The sequence below is a fragment of the Dermacentor andersoni genome, chromosome 2, assembly GCF_023375885.2.
Source record: "Dermacentor andersoni chromosome 2, qqDerAnde1_hic_scaffold, whole genome shotgun sequence".
In the NCBI taxonomy this organism is placed as follows: Eukaryota; Metazoa; Arthropoda; class Arachnida; order Ixodida; family Ixodidae; genus Dermacentor; species Dermacentor andersoni.
The window spans coordinates 10,775,794-10,798,515 of record NC_092815.1 but is presented as its reverse complement, the minus strand read 5'-3'; the positions used below and the strand labels follow the sequence as shown (position 1 = coordinate 10,798,515).

Sequence of the window (22,722 nt, the reverse complement as noted above, 5' to 3'; positions counted from 1 at the left end):
ATTCTTTAGATGTAGCATTCATTCAGCAGTTTTGACAGGCAACAAAATTTTCTGTTGCAATTTCAATACTTGCACAACTATTGAGGCATTATCGCCTTTAAAGATAGTCTAAAAGGCACAATTTCAGAAGTGTGTGAAATAGTCCTATAGATTTTCGGTGTGCTGTTTTTGCACCAGTTCCATCAAAATCACTGTTCGGGGCTCAAGTAGCTCACAGAAAGTGAGATACTTCATGTCATGGTTCTGTGGTGCTGGTTACTATAGTGTGACCCTTCATGCGTTTTTCAGTGGAAATATTGTTACACCAAAAAGCTATGATCAAATTTTTACCAAGGTTTTTATTAACCATCTCTGAAGCCTACCCTGCACTTCAGTGGCCACAAGACAGAAAAGTATTGGTGCAATGCGAGTAACAACCATCAGGGTGTCTACAAACTGGGAAAACGGCAAATTCTCAGGGATTTCAAATAGTCTGGAAATACTCGGGGAAAACTCAAGGAATTGGTGCTCCTATCAGGGAAAATTAGCCGTCATTTTATCGGTAATGCTGGCTCGAGAAACAGAGAGGGATCGTAATGACTGGTCTTTTGCCACCGTGTCGTCGGCTGGAGGAGTTGCCAGTGTACAGTCGACGACCGACTTTTCGGACCCCCGATAATTCGGACGGCTTCGCGGAACTACTTACCCCTTAGAGTCAGTGTATAAGAACGTTTGAAATTTCGGACGCAAGGACCCTTCGCCGTCCAATTTTCCGGACCTTTTGCCGTTACCGCAGGTCTGAAACAGCATTAAGCCACCACCACCGCCGCCATTTGGTTACCTTGCCGCCTCGAACCGGCGCTCTCACACGCAGATCCGCTAGCAGCCGTAGCCATCGCGGCAACGCTAGGCTTAGCTGCTTCGACGTTCGCTGTTAAGCTTCTTGCCTTTCGGTGTGTTTTTCATTGAAAGAATTCGCCGCTGTCAGCAATGGCACGGACTCTGTCTCTGTAATCATCGCGATTGGCTTCGAAGCTTAGAAAGAACGGCCCGTTACATAATTCCGGTTTCCGAAAGTCAGCTTCGCCTCATCTTTGAAATGTTACGCGGTGAAGCCCGTGTGATGTAGTGCGGTGAAGCTTAACAAGCGTGGGAAGGGGCAATTTTCACGGGACACAGTACGTATTCCCCAATTATGCACATGCACCCGCCATCTCCTGTCGCAGTACGAGCACCTATATGCCTAATAAGTGTACTGGCAGTCCTTCAGGACATTTTTGGTCTTGTTTGTGGCGATTTGAGCCCTTGGGGGCAGTAAAAGACATGTATTCATTTTTTTTTCGGACGTTTTCGCGGCCGCTAGGGAGTCCGAAAAATCGGATATTGACTGTACAACTGACCAAAAGGATGCCTCAAATGGTCCGTGGAGCGAACGCCTGGCGGAACTAGGACGAGAACAGAAAGGCCCATCAAATCGAGAAATGATCGGGAAAGGAGCTGTGCCACCTCTTCTTTGAAGGAGCTTGAGCTCAAAAAGCAAAGTATTGGTTGACGCCGAGTTGCAGGTGACCCTCATCCAGACCAAGATAAACTCTAAAGCAGTGAAATGCAACACTGAGCCATTGTGCGTAGGCTGAGAGTATGTCAGGACAGTTGAGGTTGACTTTCCAGCTGCTGAGAGAATCTCACTTGTGACAAAGTTCGGGCCTCATACCAATGAGCTTGCTATCAGTTGATAGAAATAGCTCATTTTCGAAAATATTTGCTTCTGCATGCATCTCTTTTTATTCGTATTCGAAAAGGTTCAACTTGATTTCCAATGGGTTTTAACATTTTCTTTCTCATGATATTTTATTTGCTGTGTATATTACTAACCCCTCCCTTCAGATTTCTATTTTGAATAAAATTGATAATATTCCTTAATATTCAAACTGGATTAAGCCGTATTCTTATTTTTTGGCATGCTTATTAGAGAGTGACCGCATCAGGTGGCATGGTGTCAGCCCATCTTGATGTAAGACAAAGTTCTTTGTCACTCAGGGAATTTTTGCAAAGGCAATCAGGGAAAACCTGCAAGACTCAGGGAATTTGAAAATGTCAACTTGGTAGACACCCTAAGCATGTTACTTCTATTGTTCTTCTGTGCCCAGCTGAATACCAAACTAGAAAGGTTTTGTTCGTTACAGTGCCACCAACGTTAATCGAGAGAAAGCCATGGAGAAGGGGGATGAGAAAGACCAGGATGCTGGACTTGGTGGCGATAGGGAAGCTGATGCTAGTGCTGGGAGCCGAGACAGCGATATTGACATCATTGACGAGGACACCGACCATAGTATTGAATCTCTGAGCTCTTCTGCCATAGGAAACACATCTGCGTCGCTCATGGGCTTCAGTGAGATATCTGGTATGTCACGTCTTTATATGATTTTTCAATCTCTAACAGCGGTTTTAATCTGTGGTCTTATAGTCACCTTACAGAGAATGAAACATGATGTTCACAACATGACAGGCACTCCTCCTGCCATATTCACCATGTTTTGTCATTTGTTGCGCAAATAGGGAATGAAGATGAAAAACAGTCAACCAGCATGCCTTGCCGTCTCGCTTGTGGAATCCTCATCCGTGCTCTTGGGACAAAGGAACGACAACACAGTAGTGCAAACAATCACATGGGCATTTATTGCACCTTTCATAGATCATTGCCTGCTAGCCGAGTTGCTATCCACGAAACATGCCGATGGGCGCGCGACAAATCTAGAAGTCCGACTCAGCGCAACCGGATAACAAGCGAATATGTTCGCCCTATGCTGGATCCCAACGCCTGGTCGTTCGCCGCGTACAATCACGCGAACGGTGGCGCAAATGAAGAAGGCCACGCGAGACGGTCTCGCAGAAGCGTGGATCGGCGCACGCGCGGGACGTCCGCGGCGTTCGCCCACCCACAGCCAAAAAAAAAAGAGCCTTCTTTTCGCGCCCAAGTAACCCTGCCGGTAGGCGGCGTTAACAACGCAACACTCGCGCCATCTCTCGTACTGCGCTTCAACCAGACCGACTGCCGCGGGCATCACGCAGGCCATGCGGCGAAGCCGGATTGCAGGAGATGGGAGTTATGTGGGAAAACAAGATACCAGGGGACGCGTGAGGGTCACGCATAAAGTTTTATAAAACGCCAGCACAGCAGAGAATTTGTTTACAAAATTTGGCAGTATGTTGTGCTTCACTGAAATAGAGTTGAACTTCAATATAATGAACACGGGCGAACACGCATGTAATGGATGTATGTTTATTATGAATATAGGATATAACAAAGGTGTTTTTGTGTCTGATGTGGCTTTGCTATAGCAATATTTTACTCTAATAGCTACTTTGAAGTTTATGATGGTGGGGGCAAAGGGTGCATTTAGCATTCACCCATCATGTGTGATCATGATGCGCAAATATCGCATTTGCAACCCTGCATTACTGTCAGCTCACGCTGCATTGTACAATATCACTTTGAAGCCCACTTGCCATTTTGTTCAGTGAGCGCACGTACAGACCTGGTGGGTGTTTGCTGCAGTTGCCAGCTGATTGACCACAGACATGAACTTTGCTTTATGGCCATCAGTCCAGCCAGTGCATGTTATCTCATACCTGAGCTGTAATGTAGTGACAGCTACGAACATGTTTACGGGAAGTTTCGTCTGATGGCTTGCTGCTTGCTGCCCCTGCTTGCTAGGTCTAACTAGTCACACGACTGTGGTGAAAGTTCTGGTTTGGTGCCAAGTTGATGAAACTTCTTCACAGGCAGGTGTATGGCACTCGAGTGATGTCGATTTTGATCTTTTCGTAGGTTATGAATTTTTATATCTTTGGGAAAATTGAGAGGGAGTAAATTATCAGCAAATATGAATAAGCCACTTCACTGCTTTCGTGGATGGAACCTTTAGTGCTGTCTATGTACAGTGGCTCTTGGCCTTGTGACAGCCAGGTTTACCTGTGTCTGCTGGATTCAGGTGCTGAACATTTAGGCATTTTGCTTGTGCTACCTTATTAGGCTGTGACCAAAATACATTTCCTGAGTAACCATATCTGCAGTGTTACCTTGCTTTGTGTATTTCTCATTTGCACACGGATGTAAGAGCACAATCTTGGCCAGTAGTATTATGAGTGTGAGTCAGAAAATCTTTGCCCCTTCCCCCCCTTTTTTTGGAGTGGGGGGGGGGAAATTACGTTTGTAAATGCGAAGTCAACATATTCATTCCCAGAAGTGGACCTTTCTTGGACCGGCCCGGCCTTATCTGCTGGTAGCTCCGCGGCACGGTGCTGCTGTCACTAGTTGAAGATGGCAGTTGTGCTTCACACGTCCATGGCATACGAGCAACGAAGTGTGATTCTTTTTCTATGGAGCAAGGGATGAACACCCATAGAAATCCACAGGGAAATGCAGCCCACGTATGGGGAAAGGTGTCTCACTTTGAGAAGTGTGAGGTGGTGGTGTTGCGAGTTCACAAATGGCCGTGAAGACTCACATGACAATGAGCGTATGGGGAGGCTGTGTGCGTCGTTGACTGACGACGACATTTCATCTCAGATTTAGTGCTGCAATGGAACAAATGTCTGAACCAGTCTGTGGACTATGTGGGAAAATAGTGTAAGGTCTGTAGAACGGTACATATATTTGTAAATGCCTGTGTGTACCTTATTTTGACTAATAAAATATAGGGGCAAAGGCTTTCTGATTCGCCCTCGTACATTGAGTGAAGGATGTAAGGCCATCACAGCCTGCATCTGTTGTCTTCAGGTAATTCTTAGCCCATGACTGTTTTGGTGCCTCCTATGAGGTCACGGTATTTTTGTATGCAGCTGGTACTGCAAGCTCTTACGGCAACCAGGAGGTGCCATCTGGCTTGGATTGCATAGATGCAGCATCGGTGGCATCTGATGTGTCTTTGCCACCAGGATTGGAGATGCAGTCTGGAGTGCGCCGTTACAAGCATGTGCCGAACACTCGCCTAAACTGGGCTCTAACAACTGTGGCTGCTCTTGTGGCAGTTGCTGCTGTCGCATTTGGTGTTGGCCACTACCTTGGTACGCAAAAATTGATCATAATTTATTTGCTTGCTTGTTGTGCTGTCGGGATGAGGGGCTGGGTTGATCACTTTCGGGTGTGTGACTATCTGTATTTATACTGATTGATTAAGCCAGCAGCCAGTACGCCTCTTGCTCCCATGAAACATTGGATTGGATGTCTTATTGCACAAAAGTAGAAGTATGCCCAAAAGTGATTGAGAATAGGTCTTCAGAAGCATCAGATAAAAAATGTGTATATGTGTATGTTCATGTGTGAGTGTGCTGTGTAGCATGCATGCTTGCATTGTGTGTGCATTTTTAGAACAGTGAAGCATAAATATAAAATGTTGAAGCAAATTATAAAATATTGGTAGAAACATTGATTAACCCTTTTGCTGTCGGACGTTTCTGGCCGTGACGCACCCCCAGTGTCGGCTTGGTTTCAGGGAACGAGCATAACAGGGAATGAACATAGCAATTTATTTTTGATTATGATTGGTATACAAATAACATAGTCAATGCAATATGCACATTTCAGTGTTCTGCAGCTGTTGTTAGTAAACGTCATCATCATCATCAGCCTGACTATAAAATCCGTTCAACATCCGAATCTGACGATGCGGAACCCTCTTCCTCTCATGTGACTTTGTCCGAGTCCGAATCCGAGCTCGGCTCGTATTCTGAATCGGAATTCAGCCACCGCTCCCATGAGCAGACGAAGGTCCCGCGCACCGAGCCATCCGAAAGTAACCGCGCGCAGGGAGGATGCGCTTTCAGTCGCCCGCGCAACGGAGAGAAATGTGACGTTGCATGATCAAGAAGACAGAGGGAGATGGAAAAAGGCTAAACAAAGTTCGAAGGGCTTTACGTTTACTGCTGCAAGTCGGAAGCGAGGGTGCGGCGAGAGAGCGAAAGCAGCAATCGAGTCACCCTTTTTGGAGAGGCAACGGCACGTGCGCCTGAACTTGACGCGCCGTAGCAGGCACACCAACAGAAGAAAAATAGAAACCTTCAAACCAGCGGAGATTACAGAACAACCCTTGAACCCATAACCACACGCGCGCGACGCATGATCCAGCGAACGCGGAGCCACCGCGCCACTCAGCAAGGAGAAAGTGGGGAGTGGCAGTCGCACCGTACTCTTCAATACATGGACTAACACAGGTCGGAGCGAATATACGAACTTGTAGAAAGAGTCAACAGATGGCATGGCCAATCCAGGAGCGCCTGCTTTGCGCTCAGGCGCGAAATTTTTAACACACGATAGAGAACGTACCGGTACGTCAGTGACACCGTGGGGGGGAAGCGCGTTGACGTACCGGTACGTCCGTGACAGCGAAAGGGTTAAACAGTGCATGTGCTTGAAGGTTATTATGAATAATTACATTAGTGGTTTTAATATTTTCTGTGACACATTTAGCTTGAAATGTAACGTGACAAAGAGCCATGTTACAAGTTGTATCATAGAACACATTTGCTAAAGTAAAGTGGTGGAAACACTTGCTTTCTGATATGTTACCTGATCACATTCCTATCAAACAGCACAGACTACTCTAAATTCATCTTTGTTCATAAGATGCATCTGCCACTGCTGTGTAGAACTTAGAAATGTTAAAGGGACACTAAAGGCAAATATTAAGCCAAGCTAAAGTGATAGAGTAGTGCTCGAGAATCACTAAGGCACCAATATTATCGTGAACAGAGCCTTAATAATCGAGAAATTGAAGTAAATGCAGGACATGATTAGAGACTCCCCCGGGACATTCAAGTACTTGCCCAATGACGAAAGCACTCCTCAGTTAAATTCTGTCACTAGTACTCAACCACCTGTTGCAAGAAACATCCTTGTATTGTATTGTGAGATGAAACAAAATGCTGCTTGTCCAGTTCTATATCATTTTTTTTTTTTAAAGTAACTGATTGAAAAAGCTGACAGTAACACGGGCGGTCGAAAGCTTTCGCTTTCGCTCGACTCTGCACCGCCAGCGCTTTCACATTTCAGTAGTTTCTTTATCATGTAGTGCTGTGCTGGTTTTGTTGGCTCGCGAAACTTGCGCAAACTGGCAAGTAGCAGAGAACTTAACTTTCATGTGATGTCACGGGATGGCCGAACGGTCTACACCACACGACCGAAAAGCAGCTGCAGTGGCGAATCCACCGCTCTGTCTTGGCTTGGTACCGCTATCTGTCAGGCGCCCTGTTACTCACCAACGACATCAAAGGGTGGTGATGGCATGGGCAACATCACCACTCCCCCGGTTGGGTGGCGGGAGATTTGAATTTCTAAAAAAATATTCTGACCCTTCAGATGCAGTTTTCTCATAAACTAAGTCTTTTCTTGGCATGAAACAAGCATTGCGAGGTTTCTTTAATGGTATTTAAACAGCCTACACCAGCTTAGCATTTAATTTAGTGTCCCTTTAAGATGCAAGTGTTAAATGTGACTGCATGGCTGTAGTGGTAGATGCAAAGTCTAAATCTTTCATATTGTTGTGAGGCAGTAGAGGGACTGAGTCTGCTGGTTGGATGATGATGTCATTGACTAAGTGGCCAGAGACAGGCTTGAACTTTGTATCCATCACAGGTCTTTCGGTATTTGCTGTGCAAGTAATTGTAAACATTCCTCATCCCTGTAACATTTATAACATAATCAGGTAAAAAGTTGAGTAATAATTATACCAGTGAAGGGAACACAAGAATGTGCATCACTGTTTGTGTCCACAGCAGACATATTTGGCTTTGTTGTGTATTTGTTGCTTAGGTGGGTCAGACCCGTCCCTTCAGCAGCACGAATTGTCTCAAGGCCAAGTGCAGCAACTGGAGGCACTTCAGGAAGAGCTTGTGAACTGCATGCATCAGCAAAATAAGGAGACACTTCTGAAGGACTCTCCCTTCCTGAACACACAAGTGAGTGGAACCAATTTGACTGCGTCCCTGATGTCGTGTGACCTGGCAATGGTTTTGTGGGCTGATATTATCTGCAACTTTCATAACTTGCTGCAGATTTTAGAATATTTGTGCGGTGGGGAAATTGAGAGGGAGTAAATTACACCTTAGAGTTGTGTTGGTGGAATATTTTTTTCTGCTAGAACTTGTGGCCCAAACATTTTGTTTACGGCAATTTATTCCACATCTGGAATACCAACAAAAGATATCCGAAAAAGCATTTTTAGAATTCATAAGTAATCGTGAGAATTTCTTTTCTATATACACCAATACCAAAACTAATTACACCTTAAGAGCTACGAACATTACTAAGACAAAAACGAGAACCAACTACAGCAATCAGCTATTACAATGGTGGATTCCTAATTTACTTAATGATGAGCAGGCTTTATTTGATACTAAGCAATATTCTTCAACTCTTTAAATATTCAAAAGAAATCGAAACTGTATTTTCTTGGCAATTCTGTTTTCTAATTGCTTTTACTGCTGGTTGACTCATATGCAATTTCATATACTTCAAGACCTCTTTGTTTTCATTTTGCTTTGCCCTTTCTGTATCTATTGTATCTTTTATTTATTGTTCTTTTATTTCTTTATTTGCATTTTTTATACTTATTGTGCTGTAATAATTTATTGTATGTGTAATATTGCCATTGAAAAAAAATTAAAAAAAAAATATATATATATATATATATATATATACACACACACACACACACACACACACACACCGTATTTACTCGCATACTGATTGCATAATGATCGCACCCCAAACTTGTCGCAGCTATATTTCGTGTGCCAAGTCTAACTAATGATGATCGCGCTTACCATCTGTCGAATGCTGTCAAATGCTACGCGAACGATTCTTGAAGACATACCAAGCGGTCTGCACGCACCAGACATTCTTAATTTAAGCAGGTGCCCCATTTCATTCCTTTCATCACTTTCCACACTTCCATGAAAAAAAAGCTACAACCAAATGTGCGTTGGCTTTATTACTTGTAGGCTTCGTAATGGTTGTGGTCAACAACAGCAAAAAAAGGCGCCTTTCGGTTCTTCTCGTCTGCGCTCATGGGTACCAGTTTCATGGAACTTGGGCCAACCATATACACAAACATAGTAGAGGCTAAGTGGCATGAACTCTCTGTAATGCACTGTCTGGTAGACTGCCTGGGCAGAAGGCTGCCAAAGGGCATGACATCGTGTGTCCTGTATCTAGAAAACTGACAAAGATTGCAAGATAGCAGTCTTCTGCACATACTGGCAGCTTTGGTAGCGCACCTTTGTACTTTAGCTTGCTTGGTTCTTTCCTTTTTTGAAGATACAATGCCAGAGCTGTAAGACTTTAGAAATGATCCAGGCTGCATATTATTGCTGTTTGTTGAAATGGTTGAAATATAGGTTACCGAAGAGCACCTTTATAACTTGCAGAATGGAAAAAAGAAAGTATTTAGATTTTAAAAAATTAGGAATGTGAAAAAGTATATAGAAACGCAGTGGTAGTCCATCTGCACCATTTGTACCATTTTCTACAATTCTACTTGGCTGTGCCCACTTGAGTGCCATTTGTGCCAACTGCACCAAAGTGTGCTACTTTCTCAATGTATACAGAACAATGGAATGCTTTCCATAGGGGGTGCGAATACTCCAGTACAGTCGACTTCCGCTAATTCAACCCTGAGGGGAGCGATGAAATTGATTCAATTATCTGGCGGGTCGAATTAATAAAAATGCAGAAAAAATGTCAAAACAGACCGCCGATTCATTTGGCTGTATTTGCCAGATTTTAACACGGCCCCGAATCAAATGCATGCCCACTTTCTCTGTGTCCAATGTGGAAAACTAACGTAGAGATAACATTAAATCTCCTAAACAAAGTGGAAATCTTAGTGCGCACCCGATTTTTAGCAATAAAAATGCGCAAGGGCAACTGATATGTTTTGCACAGTGGTAACTGATATTCCAGTCTGCTTAGCTGCCCAGTTATTAAAGTCGACTTCACCGCAATACAGTTGTGTTATGCGACGCACCATATGAACGTTGTGAAAGCTGGTACTGGTCTAATTTTTTTTGGAGGAAAAAGAAGGCGTGCATTAGAATGGGGTAAATACAATAATTGGACATACTGGGTTAGTGTTATTGCTTGGAAATATTCCTAGAGCAGGCCAAGAATTGATCTTTTCAGTGGGAAATGACATGTGTTTGACAGACTCACTGTCCCCTAAGCTCTGCCAAGACAGACACTGCCAGTAAGGTGGCTGCTATTTGGGTCACTGTAGGGGTTGGCAAGTGCATAATGACTGGTCAAGTTTGGATTATCCAGTGAAGGCCAATTTTAGGGTAGAAATAACAAGAGTTGGGACTCATAGAAATGCATGGGCACCAGCGATGATTGAATGAACCGAAAAATATAATTATCCAAAGTCGAATTAATAAATGTTTACTGCAATGTCTTGACAAATTTTGCATCATGTTCAGACTGAGCTTGGCATCTGCTATTAGGTGTGCTACGAGGATGCTGAATACTGGAAGAGGAAATTTGAGCAGCTTTTTTCTGAGAACAAGGGGCTCAAGGAGCTGCTTGAGCACTCTCAACGCAATGCAGTCATGCACGATCCCCGAGTGGACTCAGGTGGAGACTGCTCCGCTGACTCACCTGATGACCTGCACAAACTGAAGCTGGACCTCATCCTCAACCAAATGCAGCATTTGCAGGTTTGCAGGTTTTTCTTTAATGGTGTGATGGTCTTTACTGGCAGCATGTAGCACATCATGTTACTTCATCTACACATACATAACATTGTGGTTTACTATCTGAGGCATCAAAATTTGGAGATTTAAAAACATCATGTAAGAGTTGGTTGAATTATTTAATCTGAGAGAGTGATTTCAATGCAAGAAGTGGAGAGAGATTGACATACTAGTATAATTAATTGCCAAATAAGGCATAACTCTCTCCCCTGCTCTGTCTTAAAATATTTTCACTCGTTCCATTTGATGCAGGCGTAATGAGGAGAATTTGGTCATTGGCAGAGGCTGTAAGCACATAGATTGTCAACAATATGCAGGTAGCAGAAATGTAAGCGACAGGTTGCACTGAGGCACAAGGGAAGTGTGCGCTATGTCTTATACAATGCAGTGTTGTTTGCTTGACAGATAAAAATCTAGTAACTGCCTTTTTGCGTGCAGCTGTAGCATTCCTTCAATATCTCTGTTAGCCTGGATTTTTCTTAAGCACGTTATGTACGAAAACTCTATCACTGCTTTTCCCGAGTTTGGTAGCTAGCAGGGCTAGCAAGATATATAAAACAAAACATTCTTAATTTTGGCTGTCTTCTTTATTTTCGCTATAGTCAGTGACAGGTCCAGAGAGCAGTGGCAAGTGTCCCTCAAAGAGGCTATGTATGTGCATGCCAGCAAATCATCTTGTGTTTATAAATAGACTCCCTCTCCTTGCTTATGTTTTGTATCTATGTCCTTGCCTTGATGTTTCTTGGATGCTTCCTTGCTATGAATACCCTTGCCCTACTGAGAGAGCTTCCTGTGCATCAGCCGCGAGTGATAGGTCTGTGGAGGGATTCATTGGTCCACCCAGCCTTTCCTCGTCCGCACCCACAAAATAGGTGGTCAGAGGGTGTTGGCAAGGGTGTACTTTGTGCACAAGGCCTGTGAAATCCTTCCAATTTTCTTTCCAGGTGACTTTGTGTGGGGAACTGTCTTCATCCCCACATTTGGAGGTCTTAGCTGTTTGCATGTGCCTATTCTTGTTGAAAAGCTAGCGATTTTCTTCCTGCTGGTGGCATCTGTGAGAGAACTATTTTTTTCCAACTTTTTAGGGGAAGGCCTCTCCCACATTCTTGACTTATCCTTGATGATAGTTACACATGTCCACGTCCCTCAGTGCCACAAGCAGCATGCTTTGCCATGACATGTTTGGTAGCAGCCACCAAACATACGGCAGAGTGTAGTTTTGTTTTCACATATAAGTGTGTGGGCACTTTGTTTTGTCAATGATGAGCTGTCAGCCAGGGCCATCTAACTGTCGTGAGTATTTTTTCGAGGTTTCAAAACCGTTTTTAATTAATCAGTCGAATTTCATTAGCTTGATATGCATTGAAATAAGTACTACTGTAACAGTAGTGAGGCAGTCTCGAGTTCTGGCTGTTATTTTTTCAGTCCAGAAAAAGCACAGTGATGACCTGCTGTAAACAGCTGGAAGCACACACTTATATTGTGAAAGGGAAAATCATCATCCACCCGACTGTAGTATGGAGGTACATTCAGGTCGGTGAGTTCTCCAAGCTTCCGCAGAACTGATTTGCCATATTCGGAGTTCTTGTGCTTCAAGTCGTCAATTAATTCGCCTTAATGCTGCAATCTGCTAGCCTCCTGGTTAGCTCGGATGGTAGAGTGACTGCCCTGGTCCCAGGTTTGGTCCCTAGACCAGGGCAACTTTCTTTCTGTGAAACCTGTATGGGTTTCCTTTGTAGCTTTGTGCTGTATTTGGATGGTTGACAATCTTTTCTTTCATGAACCTTCCTCCACCTTGTGAGTTTCTTTAGAACTGATTTGCCGCAGTTATATCATTCACCGTAATTGTCATCCTATTTCACATACACAACAGGATGCAGGCCTCTCCTAGTAGATTTCAGTTAGCCCTCTGTTGTGTCATCCCAGACTATCCTATGTGTCTGAATTTCTTAATCTCATCATGCCACCTATTCATCTTCCATCTTTGCAGCATATCACTTTAATTGGCGCCCATTTCATTACTCTAATAGACCACAGTTAATCTGATGTATGCATTGCATGGCCTGGCCCACTTCACCTATTTCTCTTATGGCATATTCCATTGGTTGCTCTAGAGCACTCCAGCAGCACTACAGATGTTGCACAAGGCAGAAACTAAGCTTTAGTGAAAGCATAATCAAACTGCAATTACAATGTAAAGCCACCTTACCTCTACTACACACACTTATTTTTGTGATATGTACAGGGTTAAGGCTGCTTTTAACGACTTTTGTAGCACAGTCAGACCGCTCTGGATGAATCTGCAATTAGTCTCAACCAGAGCATAAGCTACATCTGCCTGTTTTCTAATCCATGCTGTTGTCTTGAGAGTATAGTTGGAGTTAATAAGCCTGTGTGATCTATATTATAGATCATGTTGATTTTCCGGTTTGGGTCTTCCTTGTCCTCTTAACCACCCTGTGTAAGAGGTGTACTTGGGTATGTTTATTTGTGTCTCCTTCTGCAGCTGATGAAGACGTTCAATCAGGTGAAGTACAGTGAACGTCTTTCCCGAGAACAGGCTCGCAAATTGGAGCGGGAAAACGAGCAGCTGAAGGCCCGACTTGAGGAAGAGGAAACCGATGACATCCTTGTTCAACAGCAGCTGGAAATGAAGGTTTGGATGAATTATGACTGAAATTGTTTGTATGCTCTTGTTTATACAGTGGAACCTCGTTGATATATTCCTGCTTGGTAAATTAGTAAATTTTCTGGGATCTTGTGCTTTGAAGCACCAGTCCCATTTAGCTTTCCTGGTTAATACGTGCTAGCATGTGTGTTATCTCGCCATTTGTTATGTTTCTCTTCCCAGTTGTTACATACAGAAACTGAGACAATGTACCGCTGCCGTGCCATTGTCCATCTGTGGCACCTATATTGACCCCTGCATGTCACCACTGAACACGGTCACTTCACAGAACGTGGCATGCAGCACAGAAGGTTCACATAGTTGCCAGTCACTGATCTCAATACGACTCACAATGTCAAAAACCAAGAAGGGGTGGACAAAGGCACCAGGGGTTGTTCACACCCATGCTCGCAGATGCTGTTTCGTAGAAAATGGGCTTTGAGGGCTGAAAAGGAGGCTGTTATCTTCAAACACTCAATCCAAGTATGATCAGTGTGATTCATCACTGCGACCACTTCAATAAGCATTTAACATTCACCCTAACCACCAGGCAGCAATAACAAGTTTTATTGAGTGGGTTTTCGAACCAGTAATCCCTCATTATAACAAAATCTCTTTTCTCGAAATATCGCTTTATTCAAGATTTCTTCCGATTCTGACCCAACCGCATGCATTTTAAACCGCATTACTCGAAGTGCACGAAGAGCTTGACCCGCTTAGAGTGAAGTGGCGAGCAAAGGCACCGCTGCCGCCGACCGGTGGCGACCCTTTTGCGCTTGCAGTGTCAAATTAATACCACAGACGAATTAGTCTCATGCAGGCACAGAACAGGCCACAAAAGTACCAAACCCACCACCAGTGATTGCCTAGTAATGGGTACCAAGCGAGTGTCGAGTGCTCCCAGTTGTTCAGTGCGGAGTGAATGGAAGCTGTCAAATTCCATGGTGCAGCACGCCCGAACCATTAATCTCGGTTACAATCGCATCGCTGGTGTCCCTTGTGATAGAATCCACGGGAAAATAAAGCTTTCTTGATACTTGCGATATCAGAAAACTGTGGTCTCGTGAAGGCCAAAAAGTTGCCAAAAGACCGCGGGCAGACTTGCACCGTACCATTCCATGGGGTGCGCTCGATGAGCAATGTTTTATCGCTCTAAAGAGCATTTCTGGCACTGAAACATGCTGAAAAGCACAAAAGCAGTGTTGCTCTGATTATATACTGTAAGTGCCATGTTCGATGCAAGGAGCTATGTTAACAAATCAGGAAAACGACTTTGGGGAAGTCGGTCTAGAAATTTGCTCGCGGCTCACCATAATCGGCCTGCATCGCAATAAAGCACCGCCCCTAGCTTCGTTGCACTTTTGACTGCGCAAATCGACCGATAACTTGTCGAAAACATGAAAAATCCGAGTGTTGCCAACGGTGAGTCAGGCTGTCAACATGACGGGTGAACACAAGCTGGTGTTTCCACAGCACTTTTCTTGAGCCGGTCATGCTCGATTCACGCCATCCGGCTTTAGATGAACGGCCTAAATGCATGGTATAGTCACGGAATTTTGTTCCTGGACATTTGTCAATGGTGCAGACGCGATGGTGCGTGAACACCGACGCTCGAACTGTAGAATTATCACAGTGTCGTAGACAATGGTGCGCCGAAAAACTCTTGTTTTGCAAGCTTCACGGCTGCACACCTCGGGAAAAAATTTGCCCAGTGATCATGCAAAGCCCCTACTGCAACACTATTCAGTTTTCACTTCACGATTCCACTGCGTACCACAATGAGTGGCTAATCACTTTTTGAGCACAACAAACACAACCCCAGACTCGAGCCACAGCATTTGTGGCGCTTTCCAGTGTGGTACTCTGGTAGTCCTCCATGACCTCCACACCCCCGCTATAAAAGCTTCCACTGCCTTCCCCTCCTCATTCGCTCTCCAGTCTGCAAGCCATTTGTACGCCAGTCACTTCTCTCACTCACCTTGATGTCAACTCCTCACCTCCTAGCTGCCAGTCTCAACGTTGCTGCTCCTCTAATGCTGCCCTCTTCTGGTCTACCCTCCCAAGCACAATCTTCCACCAACAGGTGCCCTTCCACAGTTCCTGCTTCTTGGTCTCCACAACTCCGATCGCTTTTCTTCTGCTACACGTGAAGCTGATGCCAAGCCTGCCATTGCAACCAGCGCGCACTGACGAGGAAAATGAGATAACCTGATGACATTTTGAAGCTTCTGCCTTCTGCGCTGCCTGCCGCATTTGGTCACTTTGGCACCGACGACGTGTGCATTTGGATTTGTGCTGTAGGCCATGTGATTGTGTGTTATTTGGAGTGCTTCGTTAGGCGTGCCTCGCGTGTGCTTTTGTGGTCTACAGTGATAAATGGCTCCGTCAGTCTTGGGCGAAAGTGTCCGACTTTGGAGCAGAAAGTTCTGCTGATAAAAGAAGTGGAAAAAGGCAGCCGGCAGAAAACTGACATCGCGAAGGAATTCGGCATACCGTTGTCTACTTTATCAACTGTATTGAAAAACAAGAAAGCTGTGCTGAATGACTTTGAAGAGAGCTTCACAGTGAAGAGAAAGAGGAATCGCGATTCGAAATACCCCAAAGTGGAAAGTGCACTTCTACAGTGGCTGAAGAACGCCAGGAGTCAAAATCTCCACGTACATGCATCTGCACTTACTGCAAAAGCCAAAGCTCGCGACCTCCGAATGGGCCATAAAAATTTCAAGTGCAGCAATGGCTGGCTTGAGTGGTTCAAGAAACGACACAGCGTGACCTTGAAGTCGATTGTTGGTGAAAGCGCAACCGTGAACCGTGACACTGTAGACGTATGGCGCCAACATTGGCTCCGAGCTCTACTTGAAAAGTATGAAGACAAAGACATCTACAAACTAGTTGAAGCTGTGTTTTTCTACAAGATGCTACCGAATCAGACGTTCACTGCTACTGGCGGAACCTCATCCGGAGGAAAACAGAGCAAGGAGTGTGTCACAGGTCTGTTTGATGCCACAGCAGCAGGTGAGGACAAGCTTCCCTTGTTTATACTGGGGAAGGCAGAGAAGCCGCTGTGCTTCCCAAATGCAGCTATTCCCAAGGAATGAATCTACAGAAGTAACAAGCGAGCATGGATGACTGCTGCTATTTTTGAAGACTATGTGCACCTTCTGGATAGATGGTTTTTTGATGGATAGAGTGCTTTTTATAATTGACAATTGTTCGAGCCACGGGAATATCAACAACCTCAAGGCGATTGCTGTGGAATTTTTGCCTGCAAACAAAACTGCGGTACTGCAACGGATGGATCAGGGCATCACTTGAGACCACCCAGAAGCTGTACCACAAAGCTCTTTTGCAGCGCATGCTCGTAGCATGTGACACCAACATGAGGTACAACATTGATTTGCTTGGTGCTATCCATTTGCTGAACTTTTCATGGAAAGAACTTGCACATTTGAAGGTCGCCAACTACTTTGCGCATGCTGGCTTTTCCCACGCCTGACGATGGCCGGATTTGCAGCAATCTGTACGAGGCTGTTCATAAAATTGCTGGCCTAGAGGTAGAAGGCAACTTCAAGACATTCGCTTTAGGTAACGGTGCTGCTCCCGTGGTCGCCCCAGCGATGGATGCGGAAATACTAATTGATTCTGTTGGTGGTAACGACGAGGACAAAGAGCCGGCAGACGAAGAGCCACGTGAAGTGCCAACTATGGTGCAGGCGCAGAAGTACCTATGCCTGCTAGGAAATAAAGTTGAATGCGTGGGCGGCGACCACAGCCTCATGCAATGCTTGGTCAAATTAGAGCAGGGATTGCTCCTGGCTGGTAAGAACTTGAAGCAGCCAAAGCTCACTGCCTTTTTTGCACCTGAATAAAGTTTTGCTTCACTGAATACATTGCATTTTGACTTCCTTGCAGTTGTGGCGCAAATAAAGCTCAACTGCTTTAGCTTTTATGGAGTTGGTTGCTTATGTTGAGTTATGGCTTATAACGAACTTTTTCGACGTCCCGCTGACTTCATTATAACGAGGGATTGCTGTAGTGTGTTGGCTTCCTATTCAACCTCAAATAGGTGTTTGTCTGAACTAATTTTTTTTTCGTTATTAGTAGTGCTGCCAGAAGCATTATTGGATGTTATATTTTCCCAGATCATAATTTTTTTATGGTCCCATAATGTTTGTATCAATAATGTTCTACTTTATCTTTTTTGGTTTGCTTCTCTACTTAGCATTAGGCTTTTAAAGCTTTGCCATGTTTGTTTTTAAGTGGCATGTAACTGTGTGCTCATAGTGGCTGCTTGAATTAATAGAGTTTTATCGTGTCTGGTATTCTGTTAAATGCAGGGAGATCAGGTGGAATAGCGGCTGAGCAGGGGCTCAAGTACGAATGGTCTGCATGATGTCGCCACCGGGTGGCATCTCTGCTCACCTGGTATTTCGCCTAACCTGCCCGTGTTTAGTGGAATGCTGGACACACTAAAGCTCTCTAATAAATTGACTGTATTGTATAAAGCTAACTTCACAGTGCACAGCATTAAAAAGAATTCAAATTGTGCTGGGTATGAGTGTTTTATACGGTGCTGTTATTAAGCCTTCTGTTCAGGCAGCGAACATCATATTTCATTTGCCAAGTGTCTGACACATTAAAAGCCTAGTCAAGTGGAAAGCTCAGTTTTCTTTTACTTTTTGGCCGTTATGCAATTGCGATGAACATAGCCCTAAGTAAGCAAGAATTCCATTGTTTGAAGGACCCAACACAGGGTTCTGCATAATGTGCACCTCCAGTGACAAGTTTGCTTGCCGGCTTCTTTGCTGTAGCAACTTGCTCCCTTGACTCTTGCCACAATGTGCAGATAACTTTGCAAAGCTCCTCTGTGGTGATTCTTGTATGCAGCTTAACTCGGAACTTGTTAGTTTAGGTGATGGAATGGGTAATATCGACTTATTTAAATTCTTTTTATGACATTTCTCACTACTCAGCTTTTCCAACTTTAATTACTAGCTTTATGAACTCTGAACGCTATGGAAGGAGTAAGCTGATAAGATAAGTTAAAGTAAGATCCGGTAAGATAAAATTACCTGATGAAACAGACGCATGGTTTGAATGCACTGCTGCATTTTAGCACTCAATGTAGAGCAAAGACAGTGCTGTTTGCAAGACATTCCTTTAGCTTTAATAGCTGTGTAGCCACCGCAGATATCTAATGCTTTAACACAACTGTGACAGCACTTCCGATGCCCTCATTTCATGACCAACCATTGGGCCACACATCGTACTTTTGTATGTTGTGGCCTGCCTGTGAGTCGTGCACATTTTTCATGTTTTTCAAGCTCTAAGGAAAATCGTGCCACCACACTTGTGATTGGAAGCAAGAATTTTTCACATGTGTTGTTATTTAAAAAAAATTGCTTGTGTATTGCAAGGCATAAATTTCTGCAGTTTAACAGACAGAATATGCCATGCCCATGCTGCAGAGAACAGCCATTTCAACAGTTTCTAGGGGGCCTAGCACAACAGGTCTCTAAATTTTGTAACAACACTTTACAAAATTCAGAAATGCTTTTGTGTAGGATTACTTTGTTACAATGAAAATGAACATTTACGAGCTGTGTTGCCCATTTCAACAAGGTCTTTCTAGAGTGGAGCCCTGCAGGGGACTTGCAATTCAGTGTGAGCCAAATGTATCATGTGCAGGTTCGGTCCTTGACGGAGGAGAATGAGGAGTTGCAGTCACGACTGAGCCACGAGTCGCAGAGGGAAGCTGCTCTGCAGTCCCTCGAACATCAAGTGCAGCGGCTGCTAAGTGAAAACGAGAGACTGAAGCGCTCCATGCAGGAGCAGCTACCCTCCTCTGTCACCACTAGTCGCATTCCTCTGCTTCGGGACACAGTACGTGGCTGCCTTGTTCTCATTTGGGGCTAGCTTGACTGCTGCGACATTTTCGACCTGGTCATAGTTCTGCTTTAAACAGACCGACAACCAATTTTTAGGGACCCAGTTTTTTATAATGCAGCAAAAAGCTAATCTGTGGAAGTGCTTATACCTGCAGCGAGTGTAAGTTTTCTAAGCAGAATTTCTAGATCTGAGCCATCTTTGAAAAAAAAAAAAAAAAAAGTTCCTATGCCAGCAGCATTGAAAAGTGAGAGCGATGCCGATAGCCCGCCTTGCAAATTGGGCAAGCAAAACGATGGGCAGCTTTTGCAGGAGTGTGTGCAACTTTTGTTAACCATCCGTACTTTGACCTGCTGGATTAAGTTAGCATTTTGTACAAACCTTTCTTAGATTTCTATCACTTTCTCTTTCCCAAGTACAAGTTCACAGATCTTCGGTACTTGTGACAGTACAGTAGTACCAGACAAAACATAAGTAGTGCTTTGCGCTTTAGATTAAAAGAAATAAAAAATGCACTTTTTAATGTTGCACAAATTGTCAGTTTTTACAGAAAGTTTTATTTAACTGGAGGTGCCAACATGCTTATAATAGTTGTGTAATGGAAAAAACACTTACCATGTGACTGCAAGATGTAATCTGCATAAATATTCTTAATTTCACTTGTGTGTACTTGTTTGCTTTCATGGTTGTGAACATTATACAATATCTTTAACATTTTACTGATGTTATTGATAAGTGCCTGCTATCTATCTGATGTGAGCTTGTAACATAAGCAGCAGCTCCAAGTCAGTCACATTGGTTTCGGTTTCACTGTACAAGGAATTAAAGAAAAGCAATCTTGTGTTCAGGTCAGTTAATCCCTTTGTGTTGATTATGAGTGCTCTGCTTTAAGGTGAACCGGCTCATCATTGAAAATGAAGACTTAAAGGCTGTGGTAGCCCGGCTTCGCTATGGACGTCCCCTTCCTGTCAGCGGTGAGCACTGCTTAACACTGTACAAAGCTGCAAGTGACAAGACCAGAGAGCACTGTGTTGTTGTGGTATGCTTTGGTCAGGAGAGCCATTATAATAAAAATACAGTGCGATAAAAAGCTTTAAATAGATGTGGAAAAAGTACATGGATCAAAAAAGCTGTGCTTGCCTAAAGAATTTTCTGTTGTAGGAAGAACAATGTTTTTTTTTTCTTCTTCTTTGTCCAGTTTATGAAGAAGTAAAAAATTATGCTGATCAGACTTTTTTATTTTTTTAGTTTGTTTTGAAAAAATTAGGCAAACAATTTATTGCGGTGAAGCCTATCAAGAATGGAAAGGGGCACTGTCCAGGGACATATTTCCCATTTCTCAATTATAGAGATGCGCACGAACTACATATCTCCCGTAACAGGCTAGATATACCTACACTCTGTTTCCGTAGTTCCGTGCAGCAGAGCCAAGGCTATGCGACCCAGAAGCGCAGATTTTTGTGCAGCAAGATGTGATGCCACAGTTCGGAACCCATTGGACAACTAAATGGCCTTCACTAGTAGTGGTCTTGTCGGCAGCGGTTTACTTGGAAACTTCTCTGCAGGTCGCAGGATGGTTTATTGTGCAATCTTGCTTCGTTCTTTATTAAAATATTTGTTAAGGCTCTATGATATGAAAAATAGAGTTCTCCACATGTTCAAATGAAAACATACAAAGCACAGCAAAATTAATGCAACACTGCCGTACAGGCATTAATTTGCATTCAAAAAGTACAAAGAATGAAATGATTTGACACTGGCTAAATTCATGCGTGTAATCGGCACAGCCGCAATGCCGCAGACGGAGACGCATGTGTTGGGCTTCATCCTTCGCAAAAATTGCAACCGCACATTTGCTTGTAGTAGTGTCGTTCCAAGCTGCTCTTTTACGTGAAAGGAATGATTAGGTTGTTGTTGAACATGCTTGGAACAGTGCGGAAGGAGTGCAGTAAATGTACACGAATTCTTATCGAGAAAACGGCTCCACTTACTAATGTCATCGAGCACACCGTGTCAAGTGGATGTTGCAATAGTGATCAAGAGATGGTGCCAACACACTGGCCAAGTGCTCCTTCTGAACCCACCTCCCCTGCTATCTCTGCAATGCTTCTTCTTCTTCTTTGCGTCTAAATATCTTGTAGGAGCATGCCTTTTTGGCATCAGAGTGAATATGGAACAAGTTTTGTTGTCTGCAGTGCTTGCCGCTGGCAGACGACAGGTTGCGGAAGGGCACCTTTAAGATGTGTTTGCCCCCCCCCCCCCCCCCCTGATTTGTTGAAGAAGCCTGTAGCTTCCAGAGCGCTGCACGGAAGTATTGAAACAGTATAAACCAACCTGGCTTTTCTAAAGAATTGCTTGTTTTCAAATGTATGAGCGAAAATTGTTTGGATGACAATGCAACTAACAGCCGCCTATTCCTGTGCTCTATTTTTCTTTTTTTATGCACTCGTGATGTATGCTGCATACTGCACTGCGTTGCCACCATCGCCGCGACTTTAGCAAGGTTTATTTTTTAGGTGTGCAAAATATAAACACAATTCACCCAGACTCATGATAATATTGTGCAGAAACTGCACTGGAGTTGTCTAAGTATGTGTAAGCGTAACCTAAAAACAGTTGATTCACCCGCAAATGTCAGGTTGGCCCACCCCTACTGTAGGCTTTCCCATGCATTTTCTATGGAGCCCTATGTATCCCTATGGGTATGCATAAATCTGATCGTATGCGTAATTTCTCTCGGCAAGTTTATTTTTTGTTTTTGGTTTCAATGGTCGCTTATCACTTATAAGGCTACCACTCATCTACATTTACACTATTATAACAATTAAATGTCTTTGTAAATTATGCACCTTTGTGCAGATACAAGGCATTACACATTTCGCGTGACGGACAGATTTTTCTGGGGAACTCGTCAAAGAATGTTTATGCATTAATGGGGGACCTGGTGCACGAGCAGAACTTTATTGTTAATAACTCTGGAGATTTGAAGCTTTCAGCTTATATTCAGTTTAGTGGGCTGATTGCAAATATGTAATCAGTTTCTCTGTTTAATGAAAAAAAAGTTATGCAATCTTTAGTATTACAAATTTGGGATGTGACTTGCAAGAAATTTATTCTACTGAGAGACCTAACATTAACTAGGTATGGTTTTGAATGTTTGAAGAGTGCACATATAAAGTTTCGTATTTCTATCTACATATTAGCCAAAGCTATCAAAATTTGAATTAGCAACATTGAAACTAAATTTTTTTTTAATTCTTGCAAGATTTGAAAAAGTTGCATTGCAGTAGCATACTGTATTATAGTTTTCTTGCATTCTCTGACTGTTTAGCATTCAGGAAGAAAATGAATCATGCAAATTGAAGAACTAGCAGCGACACAGTGCACATCCCAAATCTTCGGGTGTGCCAAAATCATGACCTGAGAAAAGCACAACAAAT

The 22,722-nt window shown here is 43.6% G+C and overlaps 1 protein-coding gene across 4 annotated transcripts in view; it reads left to right on the top strand.

Annotated features, from left to right (window-relative positions):
* The window catches only part of LOC126543010 (uncharacterized), a 57,720-nt gene that overhangs the window by 13,922 nt on the left and 21,076 nt on the right, over positions 1 to 22,722 (top strand). For 3 of the 4 annotated variants that reach the window (XM_055077555.2, XM_055077557.2, XM_055077556.2), the window contains 7 exons: positions 2,166 to 2,383; positions 4,825 to 5,049; positions 7,793 to 7,938; positions 10,480 to 10,692; positions 13,235 to 13,384; positions 19,085 to 19,279; positions 20,175 to 20,256. In XM_055077555.2, the coding sequence (XP_054933530.1) occupies positions 2,166 to 2,383; positions 4,825 to 5,049; positions 7,793 to 7,938; positions 10,480 to 10,692; positions 13,235 to 13,384; positions 19,085 to 19,279; positions 20,175 to 20,256 (1,229 nt within the window). Of the gene's footprint in view, positions 1 to 2,165; positions 2,384 to 4,802; positions 5,050 to 7,792; positions 7,939 to 10,479; positions 10,693 to 13,234; positions 13,385 to 19,084; positions 19,280 to 20,174; positions 20,257 to 22,722 lie in introns of those variants that run through there. The other variant, XM_055077558.2, reaches the window with a different exon arrangement.